The 21,389-nt window shown below is 34.1% G+C and overlaps 1 protein-coding gene across 3 annotated transcripts in view; it reads right to left on the bottom strand.

Annotated features, from left to right (window-relative positions):
- Positions 1 to 3,759: 3,759 nt before the first annotated feature.
- Positions 3,760 to 21,389, bottom strand: part of LOC148956019 (small ribosomal subunit protein mS22-like) — a 39,849-nt gene continuing 22,219 nt past the window's right edge. For all 3 annotated transcript variants that reach the window (XM_089089634.1, XM_089089804.1, XM_089089716.1), the window contains exons 4-7: positions 17,885 to 18,049; positions 13,029 to 13,172; positions 8,541 to 8,867; positions 3,760 to 3,929 (exon numbers count right to left, since the gene is read on the bottom strand). In XM_089089634.1, coding sequence (XP_088945760.1) covers positions 3,816 to 3,929; positions 8,541 to 8,867; positions 13,029 to 13,172; positions 17,885 to 18,049 — 750 coding nt within the window. In that variant the 3' untranslated portion in view covers positions 3,760 to 3,815. The remainder of the gene's footprint in view (positions 3,930 to 8,540; positions 8,868 to 13,028; positions 13,173 to 17,884; positions 18,050 to 21,389) is intronic.

Below are 21,389 nucleotides of genomic sequence, written 5' to 3' on the forward strand. Positions count from 1 at the left end.
TCGATCCTGTTCCACTTGTCGGTGAAGTGTGCATAATCGTTAGGCATCCCCTTTTTGATCCATCTCAGTTGAAAGCACCAGTTGCTATAACTTTCGGTGCAATCTCCAAAGTAAACTGCGATTGACCAGAACTTGATTATTGCTGGGAATATGATTTACTTTTGTACAACTAAGGTATGCTTTTTAAAAGGTAGCTTCAAGGCAGCGGGTTTCGGTATGAGTACATTATGGAGATAATATTGTTGAAAGAGTCAGGTTCGTCGTTTGGCTTCTTTTTTAGTTATTATTGTATTAGAGTTGGCGAACTGGCTAGTATCTTACGCTGCACGCTAACCAAAACGTCAGTTTTTTCATAAATACAGCGTTTTTATTTTGTAAATATTGTTTTCCGGTTTCAGTAAAACCTTTAACATTAGGGATTTGTCAAAAAACAGGAGGGAAAGTTAGGCAATCTGTCGAAATAAACCAATATAAATAGTCGAAACTTGACACCAAACCTGGTAAATGAGAAGAAGAATGTCACATTTACTAAACCACGGACGAATACAGCATTAATGTTTGAACAAGGGGGACACAAACGAAACTTGTGGTCCCCCATGGTACTGTTTGTCCCTTCACCCCTGTAATTAGCTCAACTTTAGACCTTTTGGGGTTGAGGGCACGTGCTCCAAAGACCCCTGACTCAGCCCCTCTACCCAACTCCAGATAAAACTACTGCTTGTGCATTAAATAAAATGTGGAAGTTATGTATTGAAAGCGTTTTAGAACATATTTCGTTTGGTTTGGCCTTGAACATAATTTTAACAGTCTGTCAGATTGTAAATTTGACAGAATCTCAATTTTTTTAGACTTGTTGTTTTAGAATTTTAAATATCTTTGACGGAGGCATTTCATCTTTTCTTGCTTAATATATTCAAATTTGAGTACTAAATGCGTGTACTAGACTGTTAGACTGTTACATTTTTAGATTATGGCTTTTCAGTATAGTTAAAGTGACGATTTACGGTTGGGCCTTCTCCGTTATGGAAGAAAACAAAAGCTACATTTTCGTGCATAATATAAACAAAGAGAAATCAAGCAAGATTTAATGCAAAAGTTAAGATAGACCCAACAACTTAGAATAGGCAGAGCTTACCCTGCCTAGAAGGAAGTGGGGACTGCGACTACCCTCAAACTCCCATTCATAGTGTTAAAGTTTTGCTTGCACTACCCTAAAAAATCGTTTCAACACATTTGCCGGTTTTTTCCTGAACTCTTGGCCTCCAAAATGGGTACTATCTAAAAGAAAATACCATAAAATGAGGCAAACGATTGAATCAAGTGTCTTAAATATAAATATTTATGTTTTCCCGGAACTTGTAGTCTTCAAAAAGCTGATATAGAATGGGAAAATAAAATACGGCATTTGATTGAAACCAATATTTGAAATGTAGATTTTTTTCCCCTCAGCTAGTTATCATAAAAATGGCTAATATGAGAAACAAAAAAAAAACGCACCCGCGGGAACCTGGTTTGACCCTTCCCCTACCCCTGTCCGAGATTTTCGCCTTACTTGTACTGAAGTAACAAAAATAACTGAACAATTTTTTGGCGTTTTGTAGTTTCTTTTTGTATATTTTGTCTAAATTTAGCTATTTATTTACTTCTACTTCCTTGCAGAAGTAAACGTCACAAGTATTACATGTTGAAATTGTGAAAATAAGGTTGAAGTTTAGTGTTGACAAGACTAAGGGGAAGAAATTTTATACATCATGTATATTTTTGGTCTTCCTGCGTGAACATCCCCTGGGCATATTTATGACATGTTTGTGAAATTTAATGTATAGCAAAATGCCACAGGGCAAAAGCGAAAGGTACTAGATTTAGTTAGGTGACGATTTTGGTTAAACGTCTGCTGGATTTGATTTCTTTCGATTTTTTTTAACTAATACCGTTTTTGTGGCATAAATTATCTCGGCTTTTAAAAATGGAGATCATCTCCTTTTTGATAGTTTACATCCCAACAGTAAGAGCAAGGTCATATCCAGAATTAGGAGTTCCAAGTTCCTACCCCCCCCCCCCCCCAAAAAAAGAAAAGTTTATATAACTCGTTAAAACGCAACGAAAATGCAAAAAAAATTAGACGTGTTTTGTAATGTTTTTTGTACCCCCAAACAGAAACCCTTGGTAAGAGACAAGTAATATATGACGTATTCCTCAAATTCCGCTTGGTGGAAATAGACATAATTGATATCTGGCCCGTTTTTGACAAGATTGCACTAATATCGTTTTATTTTGGACAACCAAGGATTCCAAGAATTATTTATCACTGAAACAAGGGTTCTTTCTTTTCTTATAGCCCGTTCAGATGCATGGGGAAGCTTGAGCGGTTGTGGACTACGAATTTTCTAGTTTCCCTATGGTACCGGTTGGTTTTTCGTATTTTACAAGCTCAAATGAGCAAGCATTTTTGAAAGTTGAAAGCATGTTAACTGTTAAGCATGCAAATGTTCGAGATTTAGCGATTCTTATCCAGAACCATTAGTTTTTATCCTGCACAAGTAAATGATATCTGCTTTTTCGGAAAAATATTTGCGCCTATCGTTTGCACGCTTCCCCTCCTACCGTTTAGTTTTTTTTATCAGTTTTTCCATGCGTCTGAACGGACCATTAGCTTATTTCGCAAATTCGGTTATAATTTTTCCAAAGTAGTATTTCTTCGTCAAAAAGCTACTTGATTACTTATTTCAAAGATTTGTCACTAACACAAAAATAAACTTTGAGATGGTGCAATGGGAGACGATTTAACAATAGTCCTTATGGGTAAAAAATCATTGAATCAGAGCAATCACTCATGCACGTGGGAAACGCTACAGACCAAGTCCCCCTGCAAATCTCAAGATTACCCCATATTGCTCATGTGATCCTCCTGTTTGTTGAAACTTGGCCCCCTCCACCGAAACGAATTCCTTCTTACATGCTAATCTCAAGAGTAATCTAGAAATCTAGAGTAATCTAGAAAAAGAAAATACATGACGCATTACTTTTCTGTACGTTCATTCTGAATAATTTCAAGGAAGTTTTCGAAGTTAAGAATAGGGATATACATCGCAAAAAAAAAACAAAGAAAATGATGTACATCAGTAACTATTGTTCCTTGTATAGCAATGAAACAACGCATAAAGCTTTTTTCAAAGTGTAATCAAGAAATTATCCCTTCTCACAGGAAGGATGATATTGACCCGAAGGAACACCTGAAAAATGTTGACCTAGAAATCCACGGTCCTAAAGGATGGCATGCCTCGACCTATGTGTCTTGTATCAACGGACAAAGTAAGAATGACTTGATTTCTAAATAAACATATCAACAGATTTGTTTCTGAACTATTATATTTTCATCCTGATTTTTGTTTTTTCGTATCTTGAAAAGTACCTCTAATATTTATAATAATTTTGCAATTTTTGAAATTCATTTTTTATTTAGCAGCTGGTAGAAAGTTTAAGCAAATTGAATCTAAAAATTTTCAGTATTCCTATGTATTTCCCCATAAAAAGAAAGAAAGTCCGATTTAAATAGATGAACAATTTTGTAAATAAACGAAAATTTTTCTAATAAATGAAAATTTTATTAAAATTTGGCCTGAAAGTTTTTAGGTGACGGGGGGGGGGGGCGCTAATTGAACTTTTTCCCGGGCCGCAGGAGAAGCCAGAACCTCCGCTGAAAATATGATACAATAGGGCAAAAGATAGAACCATAGTAGACAGACTAAAACATCCAACCGTTGATAATAAACATTATTTCGTTAATTATACTAAACAAAAAAACTAAAGAGGTGTTATGCTGATACTCTTGATTTTTCAATTTCTTGATTTTGCTTCAAATACTCTTGGTAGCTCTGGAGCGCTAACTCTAATTGATGTCTCTTTAACGAATCCTTTTCTATATACTCCTGAAATCAAAGAATACAATTAGTAATTTAGTAAACTACCTTGTTAATTGTGTGTTGAGAAAATAAATATACAGGTGAATCGTCCAAAAATAAAACGCATTACGAGTTGTAAAATCAAACGCCCATTATGTAGTAATCGAACCTTTTCCACTGGTAAGCGAAGTGTGCATAATGTGTTGTGTTGTCATTCAGGTTGTTGATGTAAAAAATATTAAAGAATTTTCAGCTGGCAACGCTGGCGAATCTTTGTCCAGATAGCCCAGAAGAGGCTTCCTCACTCATTCCCATTTTACAAGCGCAATTCCAGGAAGAAGATTTACAGTTAAATTTCCGACGACATTTCAAATAGCCTTAACTAAGTTCCCAATATTGACTTTCCCACTGTTTCTAATGTTCTAAAGTGTAAATATCAAATTTGCAGGATCATACGTTTTTCAAGCATGATTAAACTAATGTGTTTATGGCAAAGGCTTGAAACAACAGAGTTTCTTCACGTTGAGGAAGACCTGGGAAATTTAAGTCGGAAAGTTTCCGTTGTATTGTAAAGTGGCAGCTACACCGTCAGACGCGCTAGTTGTTCTTAATGCCTTCAAATTGCGGATATTTTTTAGGAATGCCATTGAACCCTTCTATTAAAGATTAGTCCCATTTATCTAATTAAGTTTTAAATCCCTGAAGCATCGATTCAGTGGGGGACGGGCAGTTGCCCCCCAATAATTTGGAGAAAAAATTTATTATAAAGCTCATGCCCCTAGACTAACTGGATATGGACCCCTCTTGCCTCCTCAATAAAAAGGTTGGAGCTACGCCCCTGATCGATCCTGTTCCAATGGTCGACGAAGTGTGCATGATCGTTAAGATATCTTCTTTTGGATCCGTCCAGTTAAAAGCACCAGTTGCTATAACTTCTGGTGTGATCTCCAAAGTGAACTGCGATTCATCAGAACTTGATTATCCCTGGGAATATGATTTGATGTTTTACACCCTAGACTTACAGTTTTAAAATGCAGCTTTAAGGAAGAGGGATGTGGTATGGATTTGTTATGGAAATGATATTGTTGAAAGAGTCAGGTTTGTTGTTTGCTATTTTTTTGATTAGTTATTCTTGTATTAGAGTTATGCTGCACGCTAGCAAAAATGTCAGTTTTTTAAGAAGGGCAGCGTTTGTATTTTATAAAAATGGTTTTTCTATTTGTGAGTAATGAAGCCTAAAAGATTATTCCAATGATAGACTAGTTTGGAACAATATTATCATCTTCCTCCTCCTCCAATGCTAGCACGAAATTCTATTCGTCTACTTAATATCCTGAGTCGTAAATTCAACAGTATTGCCATACAACTGGTAGATAACGAAAATCATGCATCTGCATTTCGTCAAATTTTTTACTACCACTGGGATTATGATTTGATTTTGTAAAACTGAGGCATGCACTTTTAAAGGGGGCTTGAAAAATCATTCCAATGATACAATGATAGACTAGTTTGGAACACTATAATAATCTTCCTACCACTGCAATGCTAACACAAAATTCTACGCGCCTGCTTAAAATCCTAAGCATTACATTCAACAGTATTGTCATATTACTGGTAGACAGCAAAAACCATACATCTGCATTTTGCCAAATTCTATAGGATCGGAAAACTTGATTAAATCAATTAGGAATATCAGAGAAGGAACAAGTTTTTTTAGGTATCAAAAAATGGAGAAGTGGATATCCCTTACGTACCAAGGCAGTGGTACAAGTAAGGATGATGGATGCGGTGTAGATGTAAAAAGTGGAGTAGGCAAGGCACGATGAATCTTTAGAATTCTGAATAATTCTGAAAAAAAAATTTTATGTATTTTTTTATGAAAATTTTTTAGATTCTGAAAATTTTTTAGAAGAATGACAAAAATCACTCTTAGGACTAACCAGCACTCAATATCGCCGTAATTAATTTTCCTGTTCAATAGGCAATTACAATTATCGAATTGCGTATATAATAACGCTTATTGAAAACTAATAAATCATTTGCTTATTATGCGTCAGAGCTCAATAAGCTGCGATTTCTTCGTTTCTGAATAGACAATTCTTGGTGAATTTATTTAGCATTATAAATTTCTGTCATATAGTAGCGTACACTGCAGGGCTCGGACTTGATTCCGCTGATGATATTCTGCGAAAGTGTCTCCATACTAATCCAAACAAGAAGTAGTATCAGGATGAATTGCCATGTAATGGCGGAAGGGGATTGACCTCTCCTTAGTAATACACAACCCGGAATTCGAACTAAGCTGCAGCAACCCGCTGCAGGATCCGAAATTTGATTCCGGTGATGATATTCTGCGAAAGTGTCTCTATACTAAACAAGAATCAGGATAAAGTAAAAACCTTCCTGTTAGAACCATTCTTAAAGATACTACTTTTTCTAGGGGGGGGGGGGGTACAAAAAACTACAAAGTGCATAAACATTTTTTATGTATTTTTGTCAATAAATAGTTAAAACTACAACAAATCCGATGACTATGCCTCACACAAAACATGGATAGCAGTATTATCCAAAATGGATAGCAGTTATTTAATCTCCCTTTTGCGGATTAAAATATACCGAACTTACTAAAAACACCAGAATTAGATTACTATAAACCTTGGAATTCCGGTGATGAGATTATGCAAAAGCGTCTCCATACCAATCCAAAGAAGAAGCGTCAGGATAAAGTAGAAATTTTTAAGAATTTTCAGAAAACCTTTAGAAAAATGTTTTTTTTAATCTTTCTTAAAAGATGCTATGGAGCAGCAAGATTTTTAACTTTAATGTTCTTTTTTTTTCATCCAAACTATAATTTTTTATACAACAGAAACGCCGTAGGCGTTCTAGGCATATAGGCATATTGAGAAGGAATGATAGATCACTAGACTGGCCACTATTTCCAATTTTCAAATTGTCCGCAAAAAATTAATTTTGCTGTCCATGCGACGTTCAAAAGAGCATAGTAATTCCACTTATTTAATAAATAATCAGTAACTAATTACAATAAGCTATATTGATCACAGAGTAAGATTAGGATACAAGAAAGTACAGTAATGACAATTTTCAAGCATGGCTCTAAAACATCGGCACTTCAGAAAACTGAGGATGTGCTAAAATTTTCCAGAGGAATTGCCTTAGAATAGTTAAAGGTATTCCTTTGAACGCTTGTACATCAAAACAGTAAGTTATATGAAAAATATGACAGGATTCCAATTCCTAGGGTTATGAAAAAAGAAAAACTAATACAGTTAGATCACATGTTAGGAATGAATGATGATATGTTGCAAAACGTGCTTATTGGTAAACAAAAAGTAGGACCCTCGAGTGGGTTGGAAAGAGGTCATAAGAAAGAATGTAAAGTAAGTAGTAGGGAGTAAAAAGTGAAGTAATTTCATGAGAGGGAGCAAAGAGTATGGGATTAAAAAAAAGTATGGGTAACCTATAAGAGTGGCAACTGGCGCTAATGTCCACAAAAAAACTATCAACATCACCTAGCGTTTGGAAAAATTTGGCATTTTGTTCAGTGCAATAATAAGAATGATTAATTTAGTTAGTTTAATTGGTAAAATTAGGTCAGTAGTAAGCATTTGATCACAGTTCCTAACAGAAAAATGATCACGAAACTTGAAAAAAGTCACGTGTCGCCAGATGCTAGATGGCGGTGATAGTTTTTTTTTTTGTTGACACTAGCCCCAGTTTCCACTGTTATTAGTTACCGATATTCTTTGCTAGGAAGTATGATGGGTTGTTAGTGGAAGTTGAAATAATGTCAGGGGTAGGACAACCAGTACAGTAATTCTTTGACTAAAACATGTATTTCAAACCGGCTAAATGGAATGCAGTAAAGTAGGGGGGAAATAGATACGTGGTTTTCGCTGTCTGTTGCGATAAAATATGATTAGACAGATAATATATATTTAGTGACGCTATAATTCTGTACATCTGAAGTAAAAACTGATTAGACAACAATGGCCTATTCCTCAAATATCATTTTAGCAATCATTTTTTAGGATAAGACAAAACTTTGAAACGATATACTTTGAAACAATAGTTGTGAAAATTTAATATTCCAATGCAAAGCAACTAAAACCTAAACTAAATTTTAGTTAAAATTTTAAAATAAAATTAAATTTTTAGTAAGCAATTAAAATTTATTCCTTTTTTGTAGGGTTACTCTTGTTTCGCCGATTGTAGAACAATAATTTTTCATCCTGATTTTTCAACAGAACTTTAAATTTGAAAAATTCCTTTATCTTACAAATGAACAGAAAAGAAAAGAACAAAAGAAAAATTAGTTCAACAAAAAAAAAAATTGCACCTGGACACTACCCCTCACAATATTTCATGATTTCCTTGATTTATATCATATTTTCCTGAACATTTTAGCATACTTTCCGCAGCACCCCTCCGATAATATAGTCTTCTTTAATCTAAGCTATTAAATATACTATATATATATATATATATATATATATGTATGTATATATATATATATATATATATATATATATATATATATATATATATATATATATATATATATATATATATATATATATATATATATATATATATAATAAACAGCAAAAGTGAGAATACCTTTAACAAAGCCATATCATCCTCTACAGTAGTCGTAAGACTGGAACCATGATGAACAAAATTATACAGTTGTATCAGATCTGCAACATCCTCCCTTTTCAAGTTCATAAGCAGCGTCTTTATTAAGCTATCTATTCTTTTCTCAATTGTCAGATGTAACACCATAGGTCCATAGTGTCGTGTTGACCACAAAAGATCGAAATCCTCATGTTTTTCAATGTGACTATATGTATCACGAGTCACGCGAATGTATTGTGGGTCATCCGGCTCAAACTGTGCACAGGCACGATCTAATATAAATATGTAACTTTTCTTCTCTAATAGACTCTAAAAATATATATACATAAGCAAGATTTTTATCTTAAAGATGAAGTAGAATAAAGAAATCACTTTTTCAAATTAGATTGAATTTTTTAAAACACAAATGTACATATAAGTACCCAAAACGAAGCGGTTAAAATAGGGTAAATAACATACAATAAACAGGTTTCCATTCATGAACGATGAACAAGGGCAAAAAGAAAGAAAGGAAAAGAAAGAAAGGGAAAGATAAACTCTACGGAAAGAAACAATCCAGATGAACACATCACTGGGAAAAGAAATTGAAAAATCAAAAAAGGAAAGATTTGTATCTAGGAAATGAAGAAGACTGAACAATATTTAAAAAATTACTTTTTAAATTTTATATTAAACTGAATTTATTATAATAAAATCTACATAAAAAAGATTACATTTTCCGGTTTCAACTAAAGTCAAGCGATTGGAAAATGGCTGAATAACAAAAAGTTGAACAGTTTCATTAATTTAAGTTCCCTACACACAGTAAAAAGAAATTAAAAATCATGAAAAGAAAAAAAAAAGAAAAAAAAATAATAACAACATTAAGAAACTTTCTATCCCTTCTACATCGGGCGTGGTATCTTATATATTTTTTTCTCATTGTGGTTATTTCTTTTCTTAGGGATGGGGCCAATTTTCCGATTTATACATATAAAAACAAAAAACTATTTGTGTATTTCATGGGAAAGAGGATATTTTTTTCGAGACAGGATTTTAGAATTACAGCATGAGGCAATAATACATTTCTTTTTTAATTAAGTAAGAAATCTTTTCATTATGAAAATAAAACATTTTCTTTTGTGTTATAAAAAAACACTCAGAGTTTTCAAAGGAAAGAAACAATCATGATGAACAAATTATTGCGAAAAGATTTGTATCAAGGAGAGGAAAGAAATTAAAAGAATCATAATGATAAAGAAATTTTTTTTAACAAAAAAAAAACTGGAATTACTAAGACGAACGTCAACATATAAAAAAAAAAATCAAATCCTTCATGTTGATCAAAAACAAAACTTTTAAAGTTAGGTAAATAACAAAAACGAGCGTTTCCTTGGAATCAATAGGGAGAAATGGTTTGAAAGTATTATGACATTTCCATCTGGAGGTGTTTTAGGGGTCCGAGTTAACAATGTTATGAATATAGATGGCGTAAGGTATATAAATAGCGCTACTACGTATCGGAAAGAATAAAGATCTTATAATGATAATGTTTAGGCTACGACGGGAATCACTGGTAAACAAACTTTGCTAGCCCATTCAGCACTCATTTTGTAGCCCTTTTTGGACAAAAGACAGATACTCTCCATACTAAAAAATTATTGCCCACTTAATGTTTTTTCATCCCCCAAGAGTAAATTCTCACGAAAGGATGGCGATAAGATAAATTGCCATCATACATAATAAAAGTAACAACCTCAAAATCTTAATCAATCTGAATATTTTCGTCCCAAGGCTTGTTTCTGGAACAGAATTCTATTCGAATAAGAAAGACATTTAGCAGGAAGTAGAGCCGTTAGTTCTACTTAAGTAGTCTTACTTAGTCACTATGTATCTTATGTATCTACTTATGTAGTCAATCATCCGAATTTTAAGCGCAAACAAAATTTACCCAAAAAAGCTTAAATTTCATTTAGGACTAAATAAGTGTTAAGCTGATACTCCTGACTTTTTCAATTTCCTGACTCTGCTTCGAGTACTCTTCTGTTTTTGTGATAGAGCAAAAATAGAATTAAAAATAGAAGTTTTTTTCAACTGAAAGTAAGGATCGTTACGTTTCTGATCGTTTGTCACATAATGCCAATAAATCTGGCTGACCCTCCCTGAAATATTCCCTCCCTCACGGGCTAAACCCCTCACCCATAAAATTTATTCTGGATAATCCCATTCCCGCTGCAAATCCCTCCTCCCGGGGAAAGTGCTAGCAGAAAATTCAGCCTAAAAAACTTTCCTTAGCGCACTTTCATTTGAAAAAGACTAAGTTCTAATCGTTTTCCGGATAACTACCGAAATCCCCACTTCCAAGAAAATTTCCCAAAAATGCAAGTACTCTTCTGTCTTTGTTATGTGATAGAGCAATTTCTAAAAAAGAATTCAAAATGTGTTTCTGAACATTTTCAGTTCTGAACTGAAAATGATTTCAACAATGTTGACCTTCTCTTCTATTTTTACTCTTCTGTTTTTGGCTATGTGAAAAGAAAATTCTTACAAGAATTCAAAATGTGTTTCTTTTAAAATGTACATGACGATCTTATTTAATTTGATATATAATTTTATAATCATAGAAATATAAATTTAAATATAAGTTTTATATTTATATTATTCTATTTATAATATATAATATATATAAATTTTATATAGGTCTATATATATATATATATATATATATATATATATATATATATATATATATATATATATATATATATATAAATTATATATCGATATATATATATATAACTTAGTTATTAATTTTGGAAATATTTTAGATATATAATTTATAATTTTAATATAATTGGATATTTGGTTGCAGCGCTGTTTAGCATCTGTCCTGTATTGGGTCCAAAATCCTTGTTCATACAGACTGGCAATCACTGGATCTGTGAACTGAAACTTATTTCAACACTGTCGAGATTCAAGCCAATCATATTGATCGAAATTAGCACCCATGTTTATAACCCATAAGCATCCAAACAAAACAGAACATAAACTACTGTACAGTTGTTGCCAGCAGTACTAGGGCTAAAGTTGCTTTAAAATTCATTTTATTTTGATAGAAATTTCTCAAATTGAAGAGAATTCTTGGCGCCAAAGTTGAATTCGAATTGGAAATGGGAGGCATGTCCTTTCAAAATACTACGAAAAATATATTGCTGGATTTTTGAGGCTAAAGTTACTTTAAACTTTATTTTGATTGAAATTTCCCAAACAGAAAAAAATTCCTGGCATCAGAGCTGAATTCAAACTGAAACTGGGAGTCCATCCTTCCAAAATATTCTGAAAAATTTGCTGCTGTTCTATGGCTAAAGCTACTTTAAAATTCGTTGTATCTGAACAGAAATTCACCAAATAGGCCAAAATTCCTAACACCAGATTTGAATTCAAATTGGAAATGGAGGGCTACTCCTCCGGAATTTTCGGAAAAACAGTTGCTGGTGTTCCAGGGCTAAATAGACTTTCCTTCATTTTGATAGAAGTTTTTCAAACGGACCAAATCGTAAAAACTCTGCTGTAGTGCAGAGATGAAGGGGGGGGGGGGTATGGTAAAGTATAGCATATATTAAGTACGTACCCTAACCTAACCTAGGTACCTTTTTTTTGCCCCTTCAACCCCAAAAAACTAAAGTTTAAACATTTTTCATGGAGTGAGCAATAACTTACAAGGCAGCGGAAACCTGTTTTTTCATTAGGATTTCATTAGATTCTAGATGCGGTTCTTCGCGTGTTTTCTGGATTCTTAACAAGTACCAATTTTTTTCATTAAAAAGGGACTTATGAATGATAACTATTATATAGCTCTGTATATTATATATATATATATATATATATATATATATATATATATATATATATATATATATATATATATATATATATATATATATATATATATATATATATATATATATATATATATATATATATATATATATATATATATATATATATATATATATATATATATATATATATATATATATATATATATATATATATATATATATATATATATATATATATATATATATATATATATATATATATATATATATATATATATATATATATATATATATATATATATATATATATATATATATATATATATATATATATGTAAAAAACAAACAAACTGAAGAAAATAGAATACTAGACTCTCAGATGATCAATATTATTAGGCTGTATGTTTTAATAAAAAAAAAGCAAAATTAATATGGCTTTGCTTTCTCATTCTTCTTGGCCCAAAATAAGGGCTTAATTATTCTACCCTAAAATTCTTGGAAACATTATCAATCTGAACGGGTACTGACAACGTATTTTATAAATTTTCAGAGGTAATATTTTCCTTATTAAGCAGCCAACTATGTTATAATGAATATCTTATCAATTCATTATTGTTGAAATCACAAGAAAAGAACAAAACAGGCTTACCTTAAGGTTGTCTTCATTGAACATGGGTGGAGGTAGTATTTCTCTTCCTTGTCTAGGGAAATAAATTTGAAGCATTCGCTCCCGCTCTTCCCAGGTGGCCTTTCTAAGAGTTCCTTCTGAATCTCGAACTACAACTATTCTTTTCTATTCAAAAGAAGAAAATTAATACTCACTTGTACTAATCTAAAGTATAATAATTAATCAGTTTAATCATCATATGTATACTAGCAGAAATGTTCTGTTAAACCGAACTCTCAAAAACTATTACCACTACCTTTGACTCGCTTCAGCACAAAGCTGCTTAAGGCCAACACAACTGCGCACGCTCCTCCTGCACTTTCATTCAAAGCTTTACCCCTCATACCTCCCTTGACCTCTTCCAAACCCATTTGGGGTCGACCTGCCATTCGGTTGGCCCCAAACAAATGGCCAAAAAAGCATAATCTTTGGCAATCTGTCAATCTTTATCCATAAAACGTAGGCCAGCCATTTTCTGTCGTTAAAGCCCTAGAAAGTAGGATCAGACCACATTTTCCGTGCATCTTATTGATATTTATACACGATCAGTTGATCGAGTGACTAAAACTATGATTCAGATAACATATCTGGAGAAAATTTGAAAAAAAATCGGTACTTGTAAACGCCCTACCATTCAAGTCGTTCATTCATTGACGCATTATAAAACCGTTTTTTTTTTGTTTGTTTCTATCAGCTTAGCATGAGACAAGACAAAGAGAGTGATAGAATAGGTGGAAAATATATAATTTGGGCTATATATTTGCATAATAGGGGTCGGGATGGGGGTTGTGGATGTAAAGTATTTGGATAGTGGGAAGTTAGAAAAAAAATCTTAGTGCATAATATGCACCATGATTGTACCAAACACATTAGGCATGCAGACCCGCTATATCCCCCCCCCCCTAACGTGCAAATATATAGCCCAAATTTGTTTCTAAAGTTTTATACTTTCATCTTACTTTGGTATAGTTCGTTAGGATTGAGCGTCAGAGAAACATATTAGAAGAACATTGGGTAGGACGTAGATCATACCAGTGCCGAAAAATCCTCTTCAGCCTTTCGAAGTACCCACGGTTCAGAGCCATACTTGACCACTGCCATAACTGTGGCTTCCAAAACTTTATTCATTTTATTATATATTATTTTGTTATATTTTATTATTATATTATGTTAGAACTATTATATTTCCTTTCAAAATAGAGGTAGCCTTTTAGCCTATTATTATTACTATATTATTATTTTATTGTATTTTATTATTATTTTATTCATTTTATTATATATTATTGCTATATTATATTATTATTATTATGCTATTATTTCATTATATTTTATTATTATTTTATTTATTTTATTATATATTATTTTATAATATTCTATTATTACATTATATTATTATTATATTTCCCATAGCCTTTTTATCTGAATGAAAATCAAGAAATTTAGAAGGCCAAGTGTGGATAAAATCTGCTGAACAACACAAGGCTTTCCATCAATCGTAACTACGCGAATATAAAAATAAATGACCACTGAGAAGGAACATGTCCAGAATTCCAAATATAATAAGAAAAAAAAAACAGGATTTTTTTGTGAACAATTGAAATTCGAAGACGCAACATATAGTAGCCTATCACAAGTTTAGGGCAACTAAGACAATTCTCTTAAAGTGCTAAATATTTTCAGAATGAAACTGAAGCCCTGAAAATAAACGCTTTTGCATGTGGACATGTTACCTTTCTGTAGAAAGCCAACTTATAGACAGGCAAACAAAATGATTTATTTTAGGATCTGAGCTACTCCTTTTTGGATAGGCAATTTTATTTTGAAGAGATGGCAACTGTGGATAACTCGTTTACCCATGGGTTGGTAATTCTATTTGAAAGAGTTGGTAACTCCAGATTTACCCATTTACCAAAGACTTGGTAGCTCTATATGGAAGAGATTGTACTTCGGACTAATGGTTAGACTATGGATCGGGAACCCTATTTGGAAAAACTAGTTACTAAAGACTAAGTGTTTAAGTATGCCGTGGAAGCTCTATTTGGAAGAGTTGGTAGCTCCGAACTACTCTTTTACTTAAAGGTTCTGCCGCATACTATGAAGGTTGTTAACTCTTGACCAATCGTTTACCTATGGCTAGGTAACTTTGTTTTCAGCAGTTGGCAACTGTGGACAACTCACTTACCCATGGGTTGGTAATTTTATTTGGAGGATTTTGTAGCTGTGGGCTACTCGTCTACCATTGGTAAACAGAGTTTACCAATGGATTGGTAACTCTATTTGGCAAAGCTATTTACTTCTGACTGCCTGTTTACCTATACCCTTAAATTCTATGTGGAAGAGTTGGTAGTCCTGGACTAGTGTTGTAACTGGTAAAATCGGTGATGGTAAAATTCTATATTTTACAGATTTACCGTAATTTTACGGACCCTCGTAAAATTGGTATTTTACCTGTTTTACGTAATTTACGTATTTTACCAGTATTTTACTCATTTTACCGGTATCTTATATATTTTACTGACGTATTTTACCACGGCTTGCAATTTTCACAGCACAAAAGACCGTAGAGGCAGGCAAAGACAGATTTGGATAGGATTTTGTTTTGTGTGTAGCTGTATTACCCGGTTTAAAAGACCATCTGTCTGACTTAAGTCTCTTTTTATCAGAACGATAGAGTATATTATAGTACAAGTAATCATAATTTTTAAATGGTGAAATAAAATTATATCAGTTCTGTGAGCTGTTAAAGACAGAAAGGGCTTCAAGCAGGATTGACATATAACAAACGAGAAAAATAATGAAATCAAACAGCCGAGAAAAACGAGGGTAATGTCGTCAGTGGACAGAAAAGAAGCGAAAATGACAGAAGCAGATATTATGTCAGGGACTTAACCCCAACCGTCTTCAGAGCTCAAAAAGAAAAAAAAACTATCTTTTTGAAGTAACTCTTGACAGGGTAGAAGAAAGACTGAATCAAACAAACCAAGCCACAATAAATGAAAGACTATCCACCAATTAGATTGGCCAAAAATTCTCTGCTTAGGGATTGACGTAGCTTGTCTATTCATCTAATTTTTATTAAAAGCGCGGTCAGATGATCTTAATTTAAACCGAAGAAAAAATGTTATTCGAACCCTTTCATTTTAAGCTATTGTAAATTGGGTTTATAGAAATATCTCTTGTATCTCTATTTATGTATTTTTTTAATTTCCATTCCCTTCCTAAAGGAATGGGGGAAGCCATTTGCTTCAGATATTATAGTAGCCTCATCAAAAATAACTATGTGATCTGGATTTTCAACGATGTGGAGGGCCAAAGCAGAATCAATATCCTCATTTTTATTTTAAATTTCACATCCCAGAGAAATTCTGTGTTCATACCGTCGTTCCCCCAGGAGCAGGCGTTTAACCCCCCCCCCCCAAAAAAAAAAAATATATAACCCCATGGAGAATTACCCCTACCAATGGACCCCCCCCCAATGCAGCTATTTAAATATGCAAGGCTGTTAGAGTAAAATTTTGATTTTTTTTTAAATGGATGTCCAAAATCAGGCATTATACAAGTGCTGAGGTATGATCCTGGGCACAAGATTATCAAAGGGATAAACTAGACTGTTAATTAAATTGATGAAACTCTAGACGAAGGGACATCGCCTTGTTTAAGCCCAGGAAATTAAGAATCATTAAAATATTCCATTAAAAGCTGAAAGTGATGCTTAAAAAGAAATGCTCAACTGGTCTTGTAGCTACAGGGTCACAACACCAATTACACCCTATATTTCCTAGGTAGTACCTTATTTTACCCTATTCTACCAATCTTACCTTATTTTATCGATTTTACCTTATTTACTAATTTTACCAATTTTACTTATCGAGTTTGTATTTTACGGTAATTTTACAAAACTACTCTAGACTACTCTTTTACTTAGAGGTCGCTAGCCTACATTTGGAAGGTTGTTAAATCTTGACTACTTGTTTACCTGTGTGTTTTGAAAAATTGACAACGGTTACCTATAGGTTGTTTACCTACGTGTTTTGAAAATTTGGCAACTCTGAATATCCTTTTCACCCCCCTCCCCATTGAACAGGTGGGGTAACTAACATGTCTGATCTTTAGGCTAATGCTTTCCCGTCACTTGTTGCCGGTAACGTTGCTTGTTTGTCGTTAAATTAATCTGAAAAAATTGGCCAGTAGAAAATTCATTGAATATATATAATTTGGGCTATATATTAACACATTAGCGGGGGGAGAGGAGGGGGTCGGTAAAGTAAAGTGATGCACATTTAAGAATAACAAAAGGAAGTCTTTTAGAATTTGTTTAAAGTAGCTTTCAGAATTTTACAGTGTTGCCTTCTGGATCACTAAAATAATAATACATAATAATAATAATATATACGACATTATACAAAATAATATATTATTTATAAAATAATATTACTTTAATAAAATAATACTATATAACATAATGGGTAATTTTTTTTCCCCAACCAGCGAAGTCGTGTTTGAGATCATCAAAACATACTTATGCATTGTTAAGAATTAACATCAGGTCATATTTTGATATTGAGCCATGCAAATAAGTAGGAATTATTTACGGACGGGGGGGGGGGGCAAAGTAATAAAAATACTTAACTCGAATAAGAACTGCCTAGAAATCCAGGAAGATGATTAATATTTTTTTGGGGGGAGGGGCTGGTTCCCGAGGCCAACTCCCGTGTAAACGTCCCTGAGTTTCGCTTGTTCGATTCCACCGAATCGTCTTCTGCTAAAACTTGTGTTTAAAAGCAATAACTTACTAATAACTTAATTACTTAATTACTAATAACTTAAAAATAACTTACCCTTTCAGGGATACCAAGAGAGATGTCAGTAAAAACAAACTTCGAATCATCAAGACCCTTAAGCTCTGGGTCGGCAGTAATTATTTCGTTGATCTCTTGTCTCGCTGAAAGCAAAGGAGGCATTTGGAGCTTTATATCCATTTTCTTTTGTGAATCCTTTAAGGCCTGGAAAAGAACTTGGCTTTATTACAATTTGGGACCATTTTATTGGACGCATATATTAAAAGCTACACTAATGAAGCGGAACAAGCCCGTTTTATAATATTTCAAAGCTGTGATACCTTGACATAGCTAATTTGACATAATGACAAAACCCAATTTTTCATATTCACCAACTAAGTTCTAACTCATATTTTGGTAGACAGACTTTAGCAGACAATAACAATCTCGAAATATCAAATTTTCTTTGACAATAACTATGAACTCGATCAAAGCGTTTATTTTGTTTATCAGTTTGTTACTGGGTTTTTACCCACAAAACGACTACACTTATAACAACGAATCGACTCGTGATTGTGAATTTAGCCCTTGGTTGATGGAAATTAAGAGCTAATGCTTTAGTTTGGTCTTTTGGAGTCAAAATCTGAAAGATCATCTGTGGGGGATATACAGGAGGCATATCCCTAAACAGGGTCAATATTACTTCTAACATTTTTGGGGGAGGGAGGGGGTGGTAATTTTTGTCATCAGAAAATCTACCGAAAAGAGTTTCCAGTCCACAATCAACCTTTATGGAATGTTATAGTAAATCTCATAATTGGTCTTTTCATATATTCAAAAACAATCAACTATCTGCGAGGGGAGAGTTGCCCATATATCTATGTAATCAGGAGACTTAATATAAAAGTGGTCGAATATCAACTAAACTTGACAAGAGGTATGAATTATTGTCCTACTTCTGCCTTTAGAGGCTAATGCCTTCCAGTCCAGATACGACCTTTAGGGGGAGGGGTTTACAAACTTCTTTTCAATAGGACTTTTAGCAGAAGAAAGGTTTATCAAATATCAACTTAATTTAGTCAAAAGAAAGAGTAAGTGTCTTAGTGGCGCCTTTTGGGGCGTCGGTGCCAATTATGTGTTTGTGTGTGCGAGGGTGGGGGTCCCAAAATTCTTGTCGTTGAGACATCTACCAGGAGGGATGTCCGATATCTACTAAAAATGGTGAAAAGTATGAATAAGCAGTCTAGCTGTGCATTTTGAGTTCATGCTAAACCCATCCTATTTGGGGGATCTGGTACGTCAAATCCTTGTCACCAAGACATTATTAGAAAGGGTTGCCAGATCTGAACAAGAATTGGTAGAAAGAAATGCTGAAGGTCCTAATTATGCCTGCTTGGGATTAGGACCTAGCCTTTTAGGTAAAGGGGAAGGACTATTCAATTTTTGTCATCAGAACAAATAGTGCAATGGGTATCAAATCCCAACCAAACTTAGTCAAGAATAACAGCAGATGTCCTAGCTACGCCATTAGGGAGCCTATACCCCTTTGAAGGTGGGGGTGGATCATCGCAAAGCTCTTTTCATCATAATATCTACCGGGAAGTGTTACCGAATGCTAACTAAACTTGGGAGGAAAAGGGAGTAAGTGCCCTAGTTCTGCCTGTTTGGAACTCTTAACGGACCAGCCATATGTGGGGCGGGAGGGTGGGGGGATCTTAATTATTGGCATCTGTACATTCACCACAAGGGTTAGTGGGATCTGAACGAGACTTTTTAGGGAAGTGAGAGCTAATGTCCTAGACACGGCTTTATGCAGTCAGACATGATATAAATTATGTGTTAGAGGGGGAGGCGGTTCCTCGAGTTCATTTCATTAAAAAAATAACCAGAAGTGTTTGTCAGATCTCAAATTAGCCGTAAGTAGCACTTGATGTACAAGTTCCAATTTCTGAAGTCAGAGATCACTTCAACCTTTGTAGGGGAGGAAGAAGGCGAGCCTAATTCTTGTCATAGACATCCTCCAGAGGGGGGGGGGGTTTTAAAGTATAACACAATGGGAACAAGAACTAGTGTCCCATTTGAGCCTTTATCAGGGTTTAGGCAGGTTCCAGCGTGTCTGAGAGGAAGAAAAGTTCCCTAATTCTTGTCATCAGATTGTGTACCACATGAAGAAGTCGAATCTCAGCTAAAGTTTAGGGAAGCAAAGAGTTAGTGCCTTAACTGTGCCTTTTACTGTTTTCACGCAATCTGACCCCTGCAAAGGTATAAAGCCCTCAAATAATAGTCATCAAGATATGTACCTGAAGGGGTCTTCGGGCCTCGGCCAAACTTGCTGAAAAGAGGGCATGTTAACTGTCTAGGTGCTGCGTTTTGGGGGTCTGTACCTGATTCAAAGTTGCTGGGTGAAAAGAAGTCCCTCCATAGACGTTATCATGACGTCTACCTTAATAGTACCATATAAGTAAACTAGGTGGCGACCAAGAGCTTGTGTCTTAATCGTGTTTTGTGGGAGCGGAGTAAACCCATCATATGTGGTTCACAATGGGAACAGTTATGTTCTACTAGGCAACTGTACCTGTTAAACGCTAGTTCTTTAGTTTCGTTTATTGAAGATCTAGGACCAATCTTACCACTGTGTGCGTGCGGGCAGTGAGGAGTAGGCCTACCCAGATTCTACCCAGATATCAAGGTATTTTCCAAAAGGAGTAGTTAAATCATCAAACTTGGTGAAAAGAAAAAGTAATTGTCTATGTTACCTACTCTCAGAATCCATGATTGATTTGAACTCTAAGAAGAAGGAGGAAGGAAGGTTCCAAAATTCTTGTCCTTTGAGCTTTTACTCGAAGAGAAGTCGGGATCAAACCAAACTTGGCTAAAAATCAGAGCTATGCTCATTGTTTTTCTTTTTAATAACATTCACTAAATCCAACCGTTCTTGGTAAGAGGAAGGTAAATTCATCATAATATCTTGTGATTAGCCTAATTACGAGGCGAACTGGCAGAACTAACATAAAAAAAACCTAGGCAATAGGTACAGTTATGATGTCAGACGTTCGTGCCCGAACGAACTTGTGTGGCAAAAGGACTAAATTCTTATCATCCAAATGTACAAGAATGCTTATTTGATCTTAATTAAAAGATGCAGCGGAAACTTGTGCTGCGCCTTTAGAGGGTCCAATTCCAAACCAATCGACAATGTTGGTTGTTTTGCTCCACAAATATTTTGCTCCAAACGATGCAGCGGAAACTTGTGCTGCACCTTTAGAGTGTTCAAGGCCGAACCAACCGACAGTCTCGATTGTTTTGCTCCATATATATTTTGCTCCAAACAATATAGCGGAAACTTGTGCTGCACCTTTAGAGTGTTCAAGTCCGAACCAATCGAAAATGTCGATGTTTTGCTCGACAGTGTCGATTGTTTTGATCCACAAATATTTTGCTCCAAACGATACAGCAGAAACTTGTGCTGGAGCTTTAGAGTGTTCAAGTCTGAACCAATCAAAAATGTCGATTGTTTTGCTCCAAACGGTGCAGCGGAAACTTGTGCTCCACCTTTAGAGTGTTC

Source organism: Artemia sp. Qi Xiang Cuo, chromosome 1 (genome assembly GCF_049724085.1).
Source record: "Artemia sp. Qi Xiang Cuo chromosome 1, ASM4972408v1, whole genome shotgun sequence".
NCBI classification, from domain to species: domain Eukaryota; kingdom Metazoa; phylum Arthropoda; class Branchiopoda; order Anostraca; family Artemiidae; genus Artemia; species Artemia sp. Qi Xiang Cuo.